Below are 22,900 nucleotides of genomic sequence, written 5' to 3'. Positions count from 1 at the left end.
AAACACTGGGCCTAGATTCCAAATTTGAGTTACAATCTGGATGCAGAAAACTGTGTGACCCTGGTCAAATCACTTAACCCTCTTTGCCTCAGTTTTTTCATCTTTAAAATGAACTAGAGAAGAAAATTGCAAAACACTAATAATTTTCCAAGAAAACCCCAAATTAGGTCACAAAATGTTGGATACAACTGAAAAATTACTCAACAACCAGAACAAATGCCATTCTCAGGATTCAGGTCAACATGTATTCAGCTAATAAACAAATTACTTTTAATGATTACTCCATGTTTTTCTACTCAGACTTCACAAAATGATCATGACCCCTGAGTTATGGTACACAGAACAACTTTCTCAGCAAATCTCAACTCTTTGGAAATAAAACTTGGCAGGATCAATGGAAAAAGTGCTGAAAGGGGAGTCTTCTGTCTCTCCTGGCTTCCTTCAAGTCACAACTAAAATTCTACCTTTTATACTACAAGAAGTTTTTCCTAATCCCTCTCAATTCTAAGATCTTCCCTCTATTATTTCCTATTTATTTGCACAATATTTACTGATACATATTTGTTTGCATGTTGTCTATCCCATTAGATTATGAGCCCTTTAAGTGTAGAGATTATTTTTTGCCCTTCTTAGCATCCCCAGCGCTTAGTTGTGCCTGACACACAATAGACATTTAATAGATTCTTATTGACTGTCTGATTGGAGGACCTGAGTTAAAGCATATTTCAAGAAGGAAATCTAGCCATTTCCTGGTTCCTCTTCAAAAGCATTTAAGGTTATACTACCTAAAGGGAATCCTGCCAGACCTTTTTTCTTATTTCAGTCTTTCTCATTTATCTTCTTTCTTTTCCTTAAAGGTCAAGATCCCCCAATGTATCGAGGACTAGTCATCCTGATCAATATCTGGCCCCTGGACCCAGGTGGCTCTGAAGGGGAAAGTGAGACAGGTGACCTTGCACTGTTCTCCCTCACTCAAATCCAATTCAATTCTTTGTGACCTCCTTGATGTCATGGTTCTCTTCTAGAATGAGAGACAAATAACAACAACAACAGTCTTAGCAATCCTTTTATATCACATCCCTCACTCCCTCTTTATTCATCTATCTTCCTTTCCTTACTCTTTCCTCTCTCTTAGTCTGCAGATCGTCCCCCTTTCTTTTTTCTTTTCTCTCAAAGTACAATGGCAGTCAGGGTGACTTGGAGTCCTGAACGCCATGAACTAGCTCACTGAGAAACCCTGGGTAAGTCATCAGTAAAATGAGGGATTAAACAATGATTTTTTGAATTTTCAATCTCCTCTGAAGATTATGTTCTTATTCAAACACCCTCCTCCCCATCCCCATCCATCCCATTTGTTACTTTTATCTATGTTTTGGTGTCTGACTCTGTCTCTGTCTTCATCTATCTCTGTCTTTTTCTCTCTACCCTTCCCTCCTGCTTTTCCATTTTCTCATCCTTGGAATAATTTTCTAAGAGAAAAAAAATACTCCTCTTGAATTTTCTTAGGATCTGAGTTGTCCTAGATCAGTAAGAATCTCAATATGTTTGTCTATTTTAATATCTGCATTTAAAAGTAAAATGCAATTAGTAATGAAGAACTGAATGTTACTTAAATTGGATAGAATGTGATATTTTATTATTTTCCTTCAAAAATGTACTTACTTTGATTTTTATTTTCTGTCTTAGGAAACCAACAGAAATATGTAATATTTAGAATTATTTTTCTTTCCCTTGTCATGGCAAATTTATGTCAAACAAAGAGGACTATGGTATTCACAGAATAGCATTGATCACTCAGGATTGTTGCAGCAATCTGCATTTCTTTCACTGTTATATTTAGAATGTTTTGCTGTTTTGTTTTTTTTTAATGAGGTGACAGCTAAATAGTTACTTCTTGTATCTTGTACTTTAGGATAGAATACAATTTATTGCATTCTTAAAGCTATTCAAAAACCAAGTAATCCAAATGAAGGACAGAAAGGTAAAACTCTGTTGTCCTCTTTGAGTTTAACACAGACTTGTTAAACAACTTAGAAAAGATTATTCTATTTGTGGCTCAGTTTCCTCTCTTGGAATTATAAAAAGCATAACTGGATGTATATGTGACAAGTAATATATGTATTTATCTAACTCTTTAAAATTTGCAAAAGCATCTTACATATATTATCTCATTGTAAGGTAGATGCCACAACTATTACTTCAGTTGTATAAATGAGGAACCTGAGTCTCAGTGAACTGTGCCTTTCCATGTGGCCACATAGATAGGAAGTATCTGAATATCAGAATATTTGAAACCATTTTACAGTACAATAAAGTTTTATTCAAGCCCTAGTAATATTTGTATTTTAAAACTTGATTTAATCAAACCAACACCACTCAATTTTAGATTCTGAGTGATGGAAAAAATCATTATACTTTTCCTTAAATTAAAGAAAAAAATTGAAACACAACTCTATAAATTCATTATCCCAGGCAATTCAAAATATTCTAGAAAATATGTCAGAAAAAATAAGTTTGGGTACTTACATTGACCTTCATCCTGCCCCCACTTTAAAAAAAAGGGGGGGATGCCTATTCCATCTCCTGGAAAATCCCAGCAGAAATCTGTTCAAATGGGGAAAGCTTCCTACACTACTTTGCACTGGAAATTCTGTGAGGGTTGGTTTGGAATCTCAAATAGTTGCACCCTGGACTATGCTCTCTTTACAGCTGTTCATATTGGGAGATACAGTCTGAAATCAACAGCCACTGGTAAATGAATGGGGCTAGTTACATAAGAAATTCTAACATTCTGGTTGGCTCCTAGTCAAGTGTATGCAAATGATGTTCATGATAAATTGAGCTTATAATATTAAATTTATAGAATCTTAGAGTTGAAAGAGATATTAAAGAACTTATCATTTCAACCTATGCTTAGTTTTTCTAGATCAGGAAACTGAGATCCAAAGAAAAGTAATGTCATAAAAAGCTTACCAGTGAGTTAATATTGGAACTGGTACTAGAATTGAGGTCTCCCAAATCTGTTTAATATGCTTCCCACTATATCATGATGGATGGAAAAGAACAATAAAAGTTCTAAAAATATCCCTGGACTCATGTGGAATATTGTGAACAAATGCAACTTTAATTTATTGTTTTTCCCTCCTGGATTGAGTCCAAGTTCCTTTTTTGTGAATGCTTCAAATTCTCCATTACCACTCAAGTGGAAAGGACATACAATAAAGGAACACTTGAAATCACAGAAGACATTATGCCATCATGCAATTTGAGGGAAAATGAATTTGATCAGAAAAGAAAATTTCCAGGAATCAACAGCAGAAAATAAAACACTTTCCTTGATGCCTAAATATTGGAGTTTTTCTTGGGGCCTCTTAGAATTACTGTTAGAATAAGGCTGTTGTAACTGGAAGGAACTTTAGAACATAGAATATCACAGTTGGAAAGGATCTCAGAAGACAGAATGCTAGAGCTAGATGAAATATTAGAGATTATCTAGCTCTCTCATTTTCCAGCTCAAGGACCTGAGGCTCAAAGATAAGAAAATGACTTACTTTAGATTGTGATAAGTTAGAACTATAATCCAGGTTTCCCTCATATAACAGAATGTGTTATTATATATAGCATGTATATGTATATACATACATGTATATATAACAGCTTAAATTAAATTAGTTTACCCATGCATTATTCCCTTCCTATTAGAATCATGGGATTAAAGGTTGATATAATGTACAGAAAACTGACCTCAGATTCAAGAAGAATCTGGGTTCAAGCCCAACCTTTGATAATTACTGGCTATGTGAACCTGTGTAAGTTATTTAATCCCTTAGGGCCTCAAGCAGCTCCCAAAGAACCAGCCTGTGTTCATTCTTAGAACAAGTTCTACTTGGGGAATTCCCTAGATGAATAAAATCACTGATTATTTAAGATCATCAATTTAGAGTGAACTGAGAAGCCATCTATTCCATCCTTTTCATTTTACATAAGAGGAAGCTAGGGTGTATTTTATATTTTTTAAAAGTATTATCGTCAATTCATCGCCACAAGGCAGTTAGATGGAACAATGGATAGAGTATCAGGTCTTCAGTAAGGAAAATCTGAATTCAAATTTGACTTCATTCTCTTACTTGACCCTTAGAGCAAGTCACTTAGCCCTGTTTGCCTCACTTTCCTCATCTGTAAAATAAGCTGGAGAAGGAGCAGCTAGATGGCGCAGGGGATAGAACACCAGCTCTGCAGTCAGGAAAACCTGAGTTCACATCTGGCTTCAGAAACTTAACACTTCCTAGCTGTGTGACCCTGGGCAAGTCACTTAACTCCAGCTGCCTCAGCAAAATCAAACAAACAAATAAAGGAATAAATAGATAAATAAAACAAACTGGAAAAGGAAATGGCAAACTAATCCAGTATCTTTGACAAGAAAACCCCAAATGGTGTCACAGGAAGTTCAGACATAACTTAAAAGATTATACAACAAAATAGCTATACCAAGGTAAATGATAATAGAATGGGGAAGAAGCTGCTGTAATAATATGGTAATTTTTGAGTCAAAATGATAAAGGAGGAAGAGACAAGAAACTTGAGAGGAAATAGAAAGGAGGAAGACAAGAACCTTATTTTAAAGACTTTCCCTAAAGGTGATATGACAACAACAACTACAACAATAACAAACCAAACTAAAATTTATTTAGTATTTTTCAAATGCAACTCATTTAAAACCTCATACCACTTTCAAGGTAAATGGTGCAATCATGATTATCCCTTTTTTATCATGTGAGGAAACTAAAGCTCAAGAATACTAATTAGCTTTCTCTTAAAGCTATCTGAGGTTGATTTTGAACTCAGATTTTCTTGATGTCACATCCAAACCTACTCCATCACCTTTGTCATAGAAGGAGACATAAGATAGGAAAACAAAATTTGCAAATAAGTGATTTAGATCACTGTTTGAAAAAAAACTATTAAGATGCTTTTATATATATCCAAAAGCCAAAAGATAAATAAGGTTTATATAAACATGGAAGTTTGTCCCATAGCATTATTTTTATTTTATGTGCTTTTTGTTGTTTGGAATCTTTAACACTCTTTCCTGGGGGGGAGGAGGGGGGAAGAATAGGAATAAAGCTAAGGATAAAAATAACTTGCTTTTACAGTGCTTTAAAGTTTACAAAGCTCGTTCCTCACGTCAGTTTTATAAAGTAGGTAATTTAAATATTGTCCCCATTTTACAAATGAAGAAATCTTAAACAATAATAAAGAATATTTGTATAGTGCTTTAAAGTTTTTAAAGATGGGGTATCACAATTAAATCTTATGACAACCTTGTGAGTTAGACACCATTTACCTTTGAAAGTGGTATGAGGTTTTAAATGAGTTGCATTTGAAAAATACTAAATAAATTTTAGTTTGGTTTGTTGTTGTTGTAGTTGTTGTTGTCAAATCACCTTTAGGGAAAGTCTTTAAAATAAGGTTCTTGTCTTCCTCCTTTCTATTTCCTCTCAAGTTTCTTGTCTCTTCCTCCTTTATCATTTTGACTCAAAAATTACCATATTATTACAGCAGCTTCTTCCCCATTCTATTATCATTTAGCTTATCCTTCTCTGAAATTTCATTTATCAGTCTTTCTCAGGTTTTGTGTATATAACACATATGAGTGTGTGTGTGTGTGTGTGTGTGTGTGGACACTCAGAGTCTAAGAAAGTAATATATTTGGATTATTAAGTTTAGAGAATAGAAATAGCATTCACTTTAGTATTACAAAAGACCAATGGTGTCATTAATGTGAATACTCACTGTTACATATCTTGGCAGTATCTTCACACCATCTTAGTCTATCCAAATGAATTTAATTGAATTCAATTTAGACAACTACTATGTTTTATACAATAGGGATGTAGTAGGAACAGAAAATAAAGAGCCTCTTCTGTCAAACAGCTGACATTCTATTTGACCTACATCTCTCCATCTTGTTTACAAAGATATCTTGAGACATTTCTTCAGATTAGGATGATTAGATGGCCCATAGAGCCTCAGTTACTTCATTATTTCCCTAGTTCTCATCATCATGAGCACTCTCTCTCTCTAGCAGTACAGACTGCAACCCCTCAAATCTTCTCATTCTAATTCTTATCTTTGTCTTTCTGTAAATACTAATAAGGAGCTCCAGCACATCACTTTTTTTTTTTTAATGTTTGGTAGATGCCACTGCAGCACTTGGGCTGTCTAGTTGTTTTCTTTTATTCTTGTTATATGATAGGCCCACTTTTTGATGATTATTGTTCTTTTTTTAATATTTATTTTTAACTTTTTTTTTTTTGCTTTTTGCTGAGGCAATTGGGGTTAAATGACTTGCCCAAGGTCACATAGCCAGGAAGTGTTAAGTGTCTGAGACCAGATTTTAACTTAGATCCTCCTGACTTCAGGGCTGGTGCTCTATCCACTTATCACTGTACCACTTAGCTGCCCCTAACGTTTCTTTAAAAAAATTTTTGAGTTCCACTTTTCCCCTTCTCTCCAACTCCACCCCCACTCATTGAAAAGGCAATCAGTATATCAAATACTGATATACTGATAATATCAACAGTATATACATGTGAAATCATGTGAAACATTTTCATATTAATCATGTTGCCAAAAAAAAAAAAAAGGCAAGAAAAATGAAGTTTAAAACATTATAATTCTATTTACACTCAAAAGTTTATCAGTTCTCTTTTTGGGAGTACATAGCATTTTCCATTATAATTCCTTTAGAACTGTCTTGGATTATTGTATTAATCAGAGTAGGCAAGTCTTTCATAGTTGATTATTATTATCATATTGATATTACTGTGTAGTATGTTCTTTTGATTTTTCTCATTTGATTATATCAATTATATAGATCTTTCCAAGTTTTTCTGAATTCCCCTTGCCATTTCTTATCACAGAATAGTATTTCAATAATCATATATCATAACTTGTTCAATTGATGGACATCATCTCAATTTCCACTTATTTACCACCATAAAGAGAAGCTGTAAATATTTTTATAGATACAGGTCCTTTTCTTTGATCTTTTTGGGATACTGACCTCAAAATGGTATTGTTGAGTTAGAGTATGTACAGTTTTATTGCCCTTTGGGTATGATTTCAAATTGTTGGCTTAGTGCACAACTCCACCAACAATGTATATGTCCCTATCATAAATGTCTTTGGCAATATTTTTTGCCTCTTCACCTTTTTTACTGATGAACTTGGGATCTTTGACTTATTCCATTGCTCCATTTCTAACTTTAAACAACTTAGTGGTTGCTACCATAGCCCAGGGACCAACAGGGGATTGGCTGAGCTCACTTTAATTTAGAACTCCTGAGTTGAAGAGATCAGTCAGCCTCATGTTCCTTGCATTACAGGTATGTAATGCACCACACCACACATCACTGCTTAAGCATTCAAATAGTTGATATGCAGAAGGTAGAAGAAAACTGCCTATTTTTCCCCTACATTCAGAAATGAGTTAAGGACTCAAATTATAAAGAAAGAGCCTGCATATAGGTAGAAAGAAGAACTTCCTAATGGTGGTGGATGTGAAAAAAAAGTTGATCTGTGTGGAGGTTTTCTTGGAGACAGCCTTAGTCTCAGTTGAAATACATAATTACTCCAAAATCGCAGCCAGCTGGGCGAAAATGCAAACGTTTATTTCTCTTTCCAAATTAGCCTGGTTAGTTGAGGCCTATCTCTCTGCCTGGCTCCAAGAGATCTTGCAGCTTTGTCCTTGGCTTCTGCCTCTGCTTTCTTCAGCCTCCAGCCAGCACCAAGTTGGAAGATGCAATGAATCTCTCTGTACCTCCAGTCAGTTCCACCAGAAGAAGTAACTTCAAGCTTCAAAAGCTCCCTATATTTATGTGATCTCCCAAAGGTTAACTCCACCTTCTAGAGGGAGAGGGATTCTGGGTTATATCCCAGAGTGCTTTCTGGTCCTAAGGAAGGTGTGAATTCAGATATCTCTTTCTAGACCCTGAATCTCCCAAACTGTGAACTCCATTGAGTTCTTAGAGCTCTCTAAAGGTGTGAACACAAGCATTGTTTCCATCAGTTGTACTTAGTACCTAGTTCAAGTTCTGGCCCAAAATATCTTCTTCTAAGATCAAATCAACTCCAATGTCTTAACACTTTGTAAAGAAATGTCTTAACACTTTGTAAAAATTCCAACAGATCTGAGAAAGATCTAGAGACTTAATGAATTGCAAGCTAAATGAATCAATAGGATCCAAGAAACTAAGTAGTCTTGGGCTGCATTAAGAGAGACAGATTATTGAGGGATCAAGGAAAAGATGATTTTCTGTATTCAACCCTGGCTGGTTCACACTTAGAGTATTATGTTCTACTCTGGATAACACATTTTAGGAAGCTCAGTGATAAATTGAAGAGAACACAGAGATTGACAAACAGGATGGAAAAGGACCTAACATTCATGTCATATAAGTATTTGTTGAAGGAACTGGGGGTATTTAATCTATAGTAGCACAAGGGGAATGAGAAAACTGTGGTTAAATGCTGGAAGGATTATCCCTGGAAGGAGGGGTTAGATTTGTTCTAGTTATCCCCAAAAAGCAAAATTGGAGCAATGGATAGAAAATGAAACCAAAACAATAATGTGAAAGAAAAAAAAAAAACTTCCCAATAATCAGAGCTATTAAAAAGAATGGGCTAACTCTGGAAGGTCCCTTTTAGTCTTCTAGTAAAAACTTGTAGACAATTTGTTGGTTATTCTGAAAAAGGAATAATTATTCAAGCCAAGGTGGGCTTAGATGGCCTCTAAAGTCTCTTCTAGTTCTGAGAGTGATTCTGTGTAAAGCAATTTAAGAAGGCCACCTAGACTTAAGGGTAAGACTTAAGGATTGGAATCATGTGAACCAAGTTCATATAGTAGTCAAAACAATGACCTTGGTCTTTGTACCAGCTTCTAATGAAGTTGTACAAACTTTTAATGAGCGGTACAAATACAAGGCTAACAGACAAGGAAGAAATTGAATAATTTTCAGAACTCCATATTGGGACAACCAGAGTTCAGATCAAAAGGGATAGAGGCTGTCACATCAGGATCAGGCTAGAACTGGGGAGTTAGAGAAGTTTTACTCTCCCAGACATTTTCAGAAACAGGAAGTGTTAATGTTGCATATTTTTCCACAAAAGATTGCAGAAGCTCAACCATTGTTCCCTGTCCCATCCCTGTGACTTTTCCCCCATCATGGTGCCTCCCATTCAAATCTCCTCCTATTTTGCAAAATACCTTCAAGCTCATTGATTTCATTGGATGACCATTCAGATTTGATCTGCTGAAGTATATAGTTCTGTTTCCTACACTCATAACAATGGCTTCAAGACAGAAACATTAGTAATCTCTAATCTTTAAGAGGGTAATATAGGATCACTGTTTCTTTTCCCTCAAAGCTTTATTTTCCTCTTTTTAAAAAAAGATAATTCAAAAGTATTTCCCCTATTACCTTAAGAACTGTTACAGGTACTTGCTGTGCAAATAAAACTCAAAAAAGCTCACTCCTAAAGGAAACTCTAAAAAATAGGACTCTGAAAGAGGAAGAGAAATATTTGATACCATCTTGACATCTCTTTACTCTGACCAAATTTTAAATACTCTGAAAACTCTTAGATTCTATCTCTGTATCACCTCTCATATCTCCTCCTTTCCCTTCCTACTATAACTACCTAAGTACAATCCTTTGTTATCTCTATACCCTACATTAGTTTAGTAACTTGATTTTTCAAGTAACTGATTTTTCTACTTCTAATCCAGAATATATATCACTACTAGATCAAATCATATCACTTCTACATTAAAACAAAAAACAAAAAACTTTCAATTGCCCTCCCCACCACCAGCTAAAAAATGAAATCCAAACTCCTTACCTCTTTAGAGCAGGACTCCTTACCTCTTTAGAGCAGAAACTATCTTTCTAATAGTATTATCACACTTCTGTCCAATCTTAAGCTACTCATGCTCCCTTCTCTCAAACCTTTCTGGCGCGTTTTCCTTACCAACATATTCTAAAAATTTTTTTTTATGCTTATAATGCCAAGAAAGAATAACTTACTTCTTACTTCTGCATGTTGAAATTTTATCAGCTCCATGAGTCATCCTTACCCCAAAGATAATATCTGACTTTACATTTTTTTTTTGGTACCTTTTCTTGGTGCTAATTCAACTCTATTATGTTTATTTGTGTAAAGTTTTCATTTTTCTCATTTATTTTAAGTTTCTTGAGGGTGAGAAACACATCTTATTTATCTCTGCATCTTCCCCAGTGGCCAAGTTCAGGGCATTGCACACAAAAGGTGCTCCTTGCATATTGAGTTAACAACAAACATTTTGTTTGGTTTTTCATTTAAAGCCTTTGTCTTGACCTTTCCTGTCTTATCCAACTCTGTCCAGGGAATACAGAATAGGCACCAAGTACCTACTATGAAGGAAATGGTACAGGGAAAAGAAGAAACATTTTGCCTATAGTAGAAAACTGTCTAAAATGAAAGTTCATCAGAATACAGAAATACATGGGTCAGAATGATGCGGGTGAACTCTGAAATTGTGTCCCCTTTAATCTGTAAAATAATCACTCGGAAATTGTGTCCCCTTTGATTCGGGAGTCTAGGAGAAGACATATTTTGCAGACAAACCTTTTCTTAAAATAATCGGCTTCATTTACCTGGAGATCTCAGGCAAATCACCACCCCTCCCCCACCTCACTCCACCCTCATTGATCTTTTGGGTAGCTGGATCTTCAGGAATTTCATTCAATTGGAGATCTGGGCCCATTGAGTGGCTTGAAACTCCAAGATAAGTATCTAGGCCTGAGGGCATTAGCTGTCTTTTCAACTGGAAGCCTTAAAGCACAATTCTAAACTCCATATCTTTGCAGAAGTCTGGGGTAGGAATTATGCTTTTGCCAAGGGACCTCTCCTCTTAGCACAGCTGCTTACCAGTGCTAACCTTTATTCCCTAAAGGATTTCACCACTGAGAAGTCTGCCTTCCTAACAAAGCTGACTTCTCAGTGCCAATAAACTTCCCTTTTGCTATTCAAACTTTTTGGGTTTGTGGATTCTTTTTATATTGGACCTGTGCCTCCGACCAAAGAGGGGATTCTCACATCAACTCTCTGCACTGCCACTAGAACAGCATCAAGAACATTCTAAGATCAGCCAGTGTCTAAAAAAGCATAAGAGACTGGGAGATCTAAGACTAGGCCTAAACAAAATCTGAGAAAGATTTAAGTTTGAATAAGTATTTGAGTTGGAAGCAAATTATTAAGGAAGAATTAACAGATCAAAAGCATAAACCAGAAATATGATTTAGAATAAAGTTTAAATTAAAACTGGGTCTTGGTATGAACTACCTAGTCATCAAGAAACAGATAAACTACCTTCAGAATCAAAACCAGAGATTACTGAATTTTGACAGTCATTGCAATTTACTTCACTCATTTTGATGATGGTGTGCTGCTATGCCCCTCATTCCACTATGTGTCAAGATTGTTATTTAATAGGCCCTATGGACATGACCTTCCTTCCTGGACCTAAACAATGTTCTTTCCTTAGTGTTAATCAAGTATTGTAAGGTCATTTGCTTTTTGGCTAGGGTTGAATGTGAAGAATAAGATACTCATTTTAAGATACCAATATTTGTTAAATCAGTTTTATGGCTCAGAAGGCTCCTCCTAAATGAAAACAAAACAAACAAAACATTTAAATGTCTATATGCAAGACACTATGCCACAAGCATACCAGTTTAAAAACTCCTCCAGAAAACTATCCAAAGTAGTACACATTTTTTTTCATGTAATGTGAATTATAGGAGAAATTGCTTGAAGATGGTTTTAATGGAGGGGAGGAATGTGTTCCAGAAAATCTTATTCTTTTGTGAAAGTAAAGTTTTATGTATTCTCCTTGAGGAGACCATCTATTTTACATGGAGTGAATATTGGTCTAAATTAAGCTGGTTAAAAGTAAGTGTGGCATAATGTAATGCAGCGCAGTATAATATAGTACAACATAATAACTCCTGTTTTCATCCTATCTTTCAGGAAAGACTAGGAACTAGACATCTGTTCTCTACCCTTTATTTCAGCCTTTTTACTTATGACTCTACCCAGAATCCCTTTAATTTTGATAGATTACCCAGATTAAAGTTTTCTTTTATGACCACTATTTTCTGTTCCCTCATACTCATCTATGTCAGTCTCATGTATAGAGTATTTCCTTATCCCCTTCATCTCTACTCTCCTATTGTGGAGCCCCTCTGGAGTCTCCATTCTATCGTTAGAAAACTGCTCTTCTTATTATGTTTATGTCTCACCACCCCACCCCACCCCCAGCAAAAAAAAAATTTTTTTCTCTGTCTCTTAGTTTTTGTCTCTCTCATCTGTCTCTGCTTCTGTCTCTTTGTCTCTACTTTTGTCTCTGTCTCTCTTTGTCTCTCTGTCTCTGTCTCTCTCTCTCGCTCTCTCTCTGTTTCCTGTCTCTGTGTCTTCAAGACTCCCTCTCCTCTTTCCCCTATCTGTCTTCCCCCTAGCCCTTTTTCTGTAATTTTTCATTTACTTTTACATGTACATGTTGTGTTCCTTAATAGAAGGAAAGTCTCTCGAGGGCAGGGATAACCTTGTATTTTGTCTTTGTATCCCCAACTCTTTTTTTTTTTCTTGCTGTTATTAATAGTAATTTAAAAAAAAAATTTAATAGCCTTTTATTTACAGGTTATATGTATGGGTAACTTTACAGCATTGACAATTGCCAAACCTCTTGTTCCGATTTTTCCCCTCCTTCCCCCCACTCCCTCCCCTAGATGGCAGGATGACCAGTAGATGTTAACTATATTAAAATTTAAATTAGATACACAATAAGTTGTATCCCCAACTCAACACAATTCCTGATACACGATATGTGTTTAGTAAAAATTCATTTAATTGAATAGAATTAACCTCAGTAGTTGTGGGATAATAAATTATTCTTTTAATTTTTTACATTAAAGCAATAACAGAAAGCACAGCATATAGAAATTATTTGAAAATAATGATATTCTTTTTTTTTCTTTTTCAGTGGCAAGAAGGTTTAAAAAAACTTTTTATGTCTCTTATATTAGTATTGAGAGAAATGATTATTAACAACCAGTTATTTGGGGAGACCTAGAATCCTCCCTCCTTTTCTCAAGCCTCAGCAGGAGAGAGTGGTGGCAGATAGGATTAATTTTCTCCTAGTGATTAGACTCCACCCAACTTTACTAGGAATTTGATCTAAATTAGGAAAGCTTATTGTGCTCTATTTACTCAGGTATGGGTGGGGATAAATTCTTTGATTAGATTTCTCAAGTATGGGAAATTTGAAGTAAATTACATAATCAAATTATATCCCATAGTTTCTCATTAGAATAGATCCACTTCTAATTGTAATATTCATTCTCATTAATTATTAATCAATCAGAATTCATTGCCATTCTCAGAAACACCCACTTCTCCAAAGGCATATAAGTTGTGAGCCCATCTCCATGACTCATCTTTGTTCCAAGAAAGATGACCAAATGACCATTGCTTTTAGTAATAAAAATGTTAGAGTTATTAATAAAATGATTGCTTACCCAGAAATTATCTCTCTCAAACTTTTTAACAATATCTAACTTTTTTGATAGTATCTAGTCAAATCCAGCTTTTCTTTGTTTATTAATTTGTTCCTACTAATGTTTCTCTTTTCTCTATTTTTTGATCTGTAATTTACCCTTCCTCTTTTTGAGGAATTGTTTAGCAGTTTTTTTTCAGAAGTAGAGATTTTAATCACCAATTTCTAAGTCATTTCTTTTCAAAGTATCCTTTGTGGCTACCTAGGAAGGCACCTAGGAAGTTGCTCACACAAAGCAACAACTTTACTGTCTTCCTGAACCAAAGTCCACACTATAATAGCTTTCTGTCCCCCTTCTACAAAAGTGAAGAATCCTTAATCTATACCTGTCATAGTACGCAAGATTTCTAATAATCAGAGTTGGGGTGAACATTCACTCCTAAAAGCAACACAGTAAATTAAAACGTTCCCTAGGCTTTGGCTCATGGCTCACTCCTAACTTGTAACTTCCAAACTTGCTGTCTCATATGGCCATTTTTGTTGCTGAGCTGTCACATCTGACTCTATTTTGGGATTTGCTACTGGAGTGGTTTGCCATTTCCTTCTCCAGCTCATTTTATAGATGAGGAACTGAGGCAAACAGGGCTAAGTGCCTTGCCCAGGGTCACACAGTTAGGAAGTGCCTGACCTGGATTAGAACTCATAAAGATAAATCTCCATGATTCCAAGCTTAGTGCTCTATCCCCTGCTCTACCTAGCTGCCCCATGAAGGTGCTACCAGTAGGGAAAGGTCACAGCACCTAAATTCCCATACAAATGAATGATCCTAGATTTGCCCCAAGAAGGGAGCTCTGGTAAGTGTTGGTCCTAACAGGATCTCCAGATACAATTTTATGGAGACTTTAAGAAAGTCTCTTTATGCCATCCCAGGGGCGCAGCCACACCATGATGACTGATCTAAAGACAATCTTGTTTTTTGTTTGTTTTGGGTTTTTTTTTTTTTGCTGAGTCAATTGGGGTTAAGTGACTTGCCCAGGGTCACAGTTAGGAAGTGTTAAGTGTCTGAGGCCAAATTTGAATTCAGATCCTCCTGACTTCAGGGCTGGTGCTCCATCTACTGCACCACACAGCTGCCACAGTATTGCTATATTATACTTAAACAGCTTTTCTTTTGTGCCTGTGTCTCAAGAATTCCCTGTGCATGAATAGGGAGGGGCTTACCTGACTTCTTGGTATATGCTTGTCACCCACACACTTGAAGCATCACTACTATTTAGATAATTGGGGCAGCCATGAGATGTTTGCATGTGATTCACATAAATAACGTTAACATGGATTAGACTTGTATCCATTCATGCTTATAGCAATAAATATAAAGTGCTGTTGTAGTATTTCTTCTATGCACTCAAGTAAAAAAATTGAAACAGTGTGTTCATTTGGTTGTCACTGTTTCAAACTCCTAATTAAAACAAATACAAAATTGAAAGTTATGGAAAATGTGAAAACTTGAGCTGTGAGCTTCCCTTTCTTTAAGTATGAGTAATATCCTCTCTGTTGCTATAACAACTTTCAAAAAAGTAATTATTTTTTCAGTTAAAATCATAAAAACTCAAGGTTGCAAAGGATCTCTACCTTCTCACTTTATAAATAGGGAAACTGAAGCCCGCAGAGGTAAATATGTGAGAATATCCTGATTTTATTCAGAGATTTCGCATAAAAAGCAATAGACAGAAAGAAATACAAAATTTGAAGATGCAGCAAAAGATACCTAAATTATCTAATAAACAGAGAAATGAAAATGAAGACAACCTTAAGAGGTTACTTTATATCTACTTTAATGACAAAACAATCCTAGAAATGGTAAATTAATGTCGGTAGGGCTATAGGAAAACAGATTCTGATAAAATTTTTAAAATAAAATAAAAACTAACGAATTATTAATATGAATGCTAATTATGGTAAACATCTCAAAGAGCAATCTAGTAATATGTAATATGGTCTATTCAACTATTTATAACTTTAGATCTAGTGATTCCATAGTGAGGTAGCAGAGTAGACAGAGACAGAAAAGTCACTTAATTTCTCATTGCTCCAAGTAGCTCTCTAAGACTGAAAGTTGCAGAATGATTATAGTTTTACATTGGGGAAGGCACTTTCTTTACCAGGAAGGGGTTCTCTACAATAATAAAATAGATCCAAACAAATCACACACATAGACACATATATCTTTATCTCCACATGTATACGCATTCATGTACATGCCTATATTTGAGAGCCAAATGTAGTTGAGTAGCAGCCTTGGAATGGAACACAGAACAAAAGCATTGTTTCTTTGGTTTTAGTTTGTTGAAGGTTTACATAAAATTTTACACATTTGTTTTCAGTGATAACTAAAAAGTTTATTAACTGATTAATATTTTGTAAATGATTAAGTTTACAATAAACATTAAGAACAAATAAAAGTAGTGCACTGAATCATGAGTTTTGGCTTCAAAAGGAAGCTATTGGCTAATAAATATTTATTAAGCATATACTAGGTACTCAGCACTGGGTTAGATGTTAGAGATTTTTTTTTTAAAGTAGAACACTTATTGATATTTGCCTGTCACTTACAAGATTTTCAATGTACCTTATACCGAATGTTCCAAAAGCCATGACCTAAAACTGAACAAAGATTTCTGGGACACCTTCTATCTATGATCTCATTTTTATTGTCACAAAACCCCCATGAATCAAAGTACTACAAGCATAATTACCTCCATGTTATAAATTATGACAATGAGGCTCAAAGAGATAAAACAATTTTCCTGTAATCATGAACCTTCTATCAGAGAAGGGATTTAAATTCTAGACTGTAAATCTAGATAATTTTCTAAACAATAATAATAATAATAATAACCAACATTTATATGATGTTTACTATGTGCCAGACATTATACTAAGCCCTTCACAATTATTATCTCATTAGATTCTCACAATCCTTAGAAGTAAGTGTTATTATTATCCCCATTGTACAGAAGAGGAAATTAAGGCAAATGGAGGTTAAGGGATTACATCAGATTGTCTCTTTTTGATTTTGCCTTTCAATGAATTTACAATTAGAAAGAATAACTAATTTACATGAACCAGCAAGAGAATGAGTAATTGTTTAACTGTGAGGTGCTGGCTTTAAATGAAATAAAAGTTCTTTTACGTGTAGAAGGTGGACCAGGGAAGCATTTGGAATAGTCATTCCTAAAAGCTTAAGTGAAATTTTAGGCGAATTTAGGAGATGATACCTGAGAACACAATGTTGATCATACAGCAGAGGCTGAATAAATACTTGCCAAATGACTATTGAGTGAGTGAGAAATGCTATTGTTCCTTTTATCTGACACACAGCTAAGAGGGAAGGATTCTCTTATTCAAATATTACTTCATATGGTTTCTGTGGGGATGAATCATTGGCAAAAAATTGCAAAGCACAGGTGTCCCTCACATTAAGTAACAGATGGTTTTAATTAACTGAGCTGATAGCCAAACAAACCATGACTCTCCCTGGTTCCATTAGAGCATTTGTATCTCTTCTGTGGTAAAGATGAATTATTACATTTAGCCAAATTATAAGTACCCATGTCCTATTCAGAAGGGCTATTCCCTTTCTTTTTCCTCTTTCTCATTTAAATAACTGGGGTTCACTTACCTCTGGAGAACTGTTCATTTTGCTGGTTCCTTTCAGGTTTGTCATGCCAAATAGTATCTCTTGTAGTATGACAGACAGTCACAGTGGGTTAAGGAGGAGGATGGATGATTAGGCAATGTCACTTCTCAAAAGTGTACTTCTAAGGCGTCATCTGACAATACACAGGAAGGTGGTGAAAGGAATCTCCCCAAAAACAATATTTCTAAAACTGCTCTTAAGTGTAAAATGAGATGAATATATATAAAGTCATATATACTCACTCCTCACTGGTTTTCTGTCTACACCAGAGATTGTCTGACTCTGTTGAGAGTCACAAACTTACTTCATAAAACCACCCACACAATGAAAGGAAAAAAAAAAAAAAAAAGCCAGCCTACTGTTCCACAGAAGTTCCTACTTCAGATAGCTCAGTGAAAAAAGTTATAGGCTCTGGCTTTTGCATGCCAAAGCCCAATAGTTTTCATACTATGGTGAGATGAATCAGACTTACTTCTTCAAACTTTCTCCACTGAAAAGAAGAAAAGATTAATTTTACAGGCACTCTACATTAAAAATCTTCCTCTGATGCATTATTAAAGGGTTGGATGAGATAACTTAGGTAAAGTGCTTTGCAAACATTAAACAGTGTTGTTTGCCTCTGTTAACCTTCACACATGTTGTCTCACCCATTAGATTTATAAGCTCCTTGAGAGAAAGCACTGTCTTTTGCCTTTATTTGTATCCTCCACATTTAGCTTAGTACCTGGCACATAGTAGGTATTTAATAAATACTGTTTGACAAATGTTAACTATATCATCATCATCATCATCATCATCATCACATCATGGAAGTGATTCTGAGCTCTTAAAGGCTATATCAATGGAATAATTTGGGAAGTTCTTATGCTGGAAAAGCTTTGAATAGGGACTTTGCATGTCTGGTGTCTAAGTTGCAGCCCACTTAAATACAAGAAAGCTCTTTGGTGGAACACTGACCACTATAAGATGAATATGTTGACCATGACAGCCCATGAAACCATTTGTGTCCTTCCTCTTCTATAGTTATACTGATGAAGTTGTAGGAAGAGAGCAGAAGGTACTCATAATTGTAAGATTATTGGATCATTAAAAAACCCAGTACTCAAATATTCAAATAGATTTGTGATCTCATCAATGGGAATGTTTTGGGGTGTTTTTTTTTTTCCAATGATACAGATCAGAATCCATACCTGCCTGTTTCCTATGACTTTGTTAATGTCTTTAGAAAATTAGAAACATAGACAGGTACACACAGAGAAAGAAACAAAGAGACAGTCAGAGACAGAGAGAAAGAGAAACAAGCACACATAGACACAGAGAGAAAGACAGGGAGATAGAATTAAAGAGACAGAAACTGAAGATAGAGATGAAGAGATTAAAAGAGAGATATAGAAGCAGAGTCAAAGAGATAGAAAGAGAAAAGGTCAGAGAGAGAGAGAAAGATAGAAACAAAGACAGAAATACAGAGAGAACCAGATATATGTAGAGAAAAAGAGAGATAGAGATATAGAAACACAGAGAGAAATTGGCAGAGTTGGTTTATCATATGCCCAAAGGCAAGAAGTAACATCACTTCATTGGATACTTGGGCATCTTGCCTTGTAGGCTAGCTCATGATGAGCATAAGCAAGAAGACCAAACCATACATCTACCAACATCTGTTGTAGAAAATAAAGATTTAAAAAAAATCTTTAATATAATTTTATTGGTATCTTTTGTTATTAAATTACCTTAAGTTCTCCACATTCCTCCACATTTCTCTTCCAAAGAGCCATCCCATATAATAAAGTGTTTTGTTTTGTTTTGTTTTTAATGGAAAATTCCTCCACCTCTGCAAAGAAGTGGGAGGAGGTGTTTTCTCACATTTCTTCTTTGTGGTCATGCTTATTCTTTGTAATTTTATGACATTTTATTTTTAATTGTTTTGTGGTGGTCATTCTTTACATTTACTTTGTTTTAGTCATTATGTATATTATTTTCTTGATTCTTCTTACTTTTTTCTGTTATTTCATGTAAATCTTTTTATGCCTCTCAATGTATATTTATCATTTCATATAGCACAGTAATATTCCATGTACAATATGTACAACAATTTGTTTAGCCATTCTTCAGCCCTCAAGCATCTATTTTATTTCTCAGTCTTTGCTTCCACAAAAAAAAAAAAAAATGTTACTGTAAATATTTGGTTTATGTGGAGGATTTCTTTTTATCAAAGACTTCTTGGAATATATGTTTAATAGCAAAGTCTCTGCATCAAAGAGAATGTATGTTTTCATCACTTTAATTATCTGATTCCAAATTTCTTTCTAAAATGGTTGTAATAATTCACAGCTCCACCAAAAATGCAATAGTGTACCTATCTTTCTACAACCACACTAACATTGACTATGAAGTTTGAAAAGCCAATCAAACTTTTGAAAAGATCTTCCATAGAAATCAATTTGTATCTTGGCACATTAAAATAGCAAAGCAAAGTGAACAGCAGGGTGAAAATTATGTTGGAAAATATGTGAGTTCAAGAAATGAAAGAGGCAAAAGACTTACAGATGCTTCAGATGCCTCATATTTATAAATCATGAATACCTCCTAGAGGAAGAAAGTTGTAAAACATTAGATATAAAAACATCAAGTAATAATTCCAAAAAGTGAAAATTATTATATTTTAGTAAACAGCAAGTCTGGTCATGAACATTGGAATAATTTCTGAGACAGCTATACACTGTTTTCAGTGTATAGTTTGGTTATTAACTGGTTGAAATAAAGGAGTAAATTAAAACCAACCTGGAACAAAAAATAAACATTAAAATAAGACATGTGTGATTGCAGCAATTCTAACTGAATCTTTTCAAATCTTTTCAAAGAGGTATCATTTTTCCCATTATTTACATGATAAAGACATTGTATTTATCACTATTTATTAGAGATTAATTGATGTGAAATATTAAGTACAAGGAAGCTATAAGAACTCAGAAACAGCATTATCCAATGAACATTTTATTTTATTGCCAAGTGCAGACATAAGACAGTTAAGATTAAAATTGTTTTGCATACAAACTTGTTTACAAAACATTTCAGAGGAGGATGGAAAATTGAGTAATATTGCTTCAACAAAACAGTGAGAGCATAAAGAATACTTACAGAAATGTTAACAGATAATTAATTTGCAGAGAGGCTGGTCTCAGATATATACTTAAGCAAGATTATTTTGAGAGTGCTTATAGAGGAAAATGAGCATTTATTAAGGTCTTACTATGTACTATGTGATAAGCAGTGGGAATACAATTAAGAAAAAATACAAAAAGAAAAAAATAAGTAGGAAAAAAAAAAATCTCTGCCCCCAAATAGCTTACTTTCTAACTGGGGAAGACAACACATGAAAGGGAGATTCATGAAAGGGGGGAGAGACAGAGATAAGGAAGAGCTTATCCATTTGGAGACAAGTTGTCCAGGGAAGAGTGGAAAATATCTAACCCCTGGACCCTTTTTCAAAATGGGCATTCTGGGAGTAAGTCATCAATAGAAAGAGGGGCCACAGGAACAGAGGGATATTGCAGTTTGAGAAGGCAGCTGAAACATGCTGACTAAGTCCAGAGGCACAGAAACAAAGCAAGGAGGAGAAATATTTTCCAGCATTTCTATGTTGAGCTGTGCTCATCAATTATGAAAGCATGATACTTAGATTCTACTGCTCAGTATTTATTCAGGTATTATACCAGAAAGAGGCAATGGTATTGAAGAATATAAAATTGGGAAGAAAGGCATGTAGTGTGATTTCTAGAGTCCCCAAGTTGGGGTGCCAATATGTACTATTCTTTCTAGAGTCCCCATGCTGGGGTGCCAAAATGTACCATCTATGCTAGCTCTCTTAGGACTAGCCTGAGTCCTTAGTCTTAGTGGAGTGATGAAGCTGGGATGGTCAAAGATGGAGTCTATTTATTTCAAGTCCTCTCAGCCCCTAAATACCTTAGTACAATTACATTACCTACAGCACACTGAGCAAGTGCCAACTATAGTACCATTATATCACCACAGCCTACTGTGCAAGTAAGCACCCTGCTATTAATATGTAAATGACTCTCTTTACTGTAAGTACCCCTGCTTCAAATAGAAAACAGGTGGTCCCGATCTTTTCCCTTCACTCCCCCACTTCTCAGGGAAAGTGAGAGCTAAACCAGACATTGTCAGCAAGTTCCCTCTGGGCTGAAGGGTTTTATACCTCACTCGGAGTTCCCCCACTGTGTGTGGCTCTCTATAGGGACAGATCCTGATCAAGTGCAGAGAGCGACATGATAAAAGAAAATATACTCTAAGTTTCTCCTCTATAATGCAAGTTAAAACCATAGAAAATATGCCAGTCATAACCATAGAAAGCAATTTTTTTCAATGATTCATTATTAATATCAAGTGAAGTATAAATTATAGAGTACATGCTCATCTAAAATGTTTGCCATTGTCGTGAAGTATATCACATTTCAGAGTTGGAAGATACTTTTGAGACAATTGACTTCCTCCTTTATCTAAACAAGAGTTCTCCGTTAACATTCCATATAAGAAGACATGCAACCTTTGCTTGGTGGGTCTCTCCGTTTCAAGTCTTTTCTCACTCCAGTATACTCATGATTCACTAAAGTGATTTTTCTAAAATGCAGATCAGATTTCATCACACACATATAATAAACTCAGGTGGCTTCCCATTTACCTCCAGGAATAAATGCAAAATGCTGTGTTTGGCATTCAAAGACCATTATAACTTAACTCCCTCCTATCTTTCCAGTTTTCTTATAGCATATCCCTCAATTCTTTGACCCAATAATATTGGCCTCTTGGCTGTTTCAGAAACAAGACCCTCCCTCTCTCAGCTCCAGGCAATATTTCTACCTATTCTGAATGCCTGAAATGTAACCTCCCTATTTCATCTACTGACCTTGACTTTCTTTTGTGTTGTTCAGTCATTTTCAGTCATATCCAACTCTTCACAACCCCATTTGTTTTTTGTTTTGTTTTGTAAAGATACTATGATTTCCTTTTCCAACTAATTTACAGATGAGGAAACTGAGGCAAATAGGATTAAATGACTTGCCCTTGATCATATAGCTATCGTTTGAGGCAAGATTTGAACTTAGGTCTTTCTGATTCCTATGCCAGTTAGCTGCCCTTGGCTTTCTTTCTTTCTTTTTTTTTCAGTTAGACTAGTTTGAGTTTATTACTCTTAACTGGAATATTGAGGTTACAATTATACAATATAATTCAAAGGACAATTTTTTTTTATCAGTGGGTGTTTTAATAAATATTGTTCTGGGACATTCTGACAAGTTTTCTAACTGGCACATGCATTTTTGAGAGGACACATGGAAAATGTCTAGGCAACTGGTCTCAGAGTCAGTAAAGCCTTATTTCAACTTCTGTCTCAGATGCTTATTAGTTGTGTGATCCTAGGAAGGTCACTTACTTCCTTGAATTTCAGTTTCTTTTTTTTTTTTTTTTTTAATTTTATTTAATAGCCTTTTATTTACAGGTTATATGCATGGGTAACTTTACAGCATTAACAATTGCCAAACCTCTTGTTCCAATTTTTCACCTCTTACCCTCCACCCCCTCCCCCA

At 35.0% G+C, this 22,900-nt stretch overlaps 1 protein-coding gene across 1 annotated transcript in view; it reads right to left on the bottom strand.

Annotated features, from left to right (window-relative positions):
- Positions 1 to 17,595, bottom strand: part of CASS4 (Cas scaffold protein family member 4) — a 59,883-nt gene extending 42,288 nt beyond the window's left edge. The window contains exon 1 of the mRNA XM_012539683.3: positions 17,280 to 17,595. Coding sequence (XP_012395137.1) covers positions 17,280 to 17,324 — 45 coding nt within the window. The 5' untranslated portion in view covers positions 17,325 to 17,595. The remainder of the gene's footprint in view (positions 1 to 17,279) is intronic.
- Between the last annotated feature and the right edge of the window lie 5,305 nt (positions 17,596 to 22,900).

This window comes from Sarcophilus harrisii, chromosome 2 (assembly GCF_902635505.1).
Source record: "Sarcophilus harrisii chromosome 2, mSarHar1.11, whole genome shotgun sequence".
Lineage (NCBI taxonomy): Eukaryota > Metazoa > Chordata > Mammalia > Dasyuromorphia > Dasyuridae > Sarcophilus > Sarcophilus harrisii.
The sequence above is the reverse complement of the archived record's forward strand: the minus strand, read 5'-3'. Positions and strand labels throughout refer to the sequence as shown.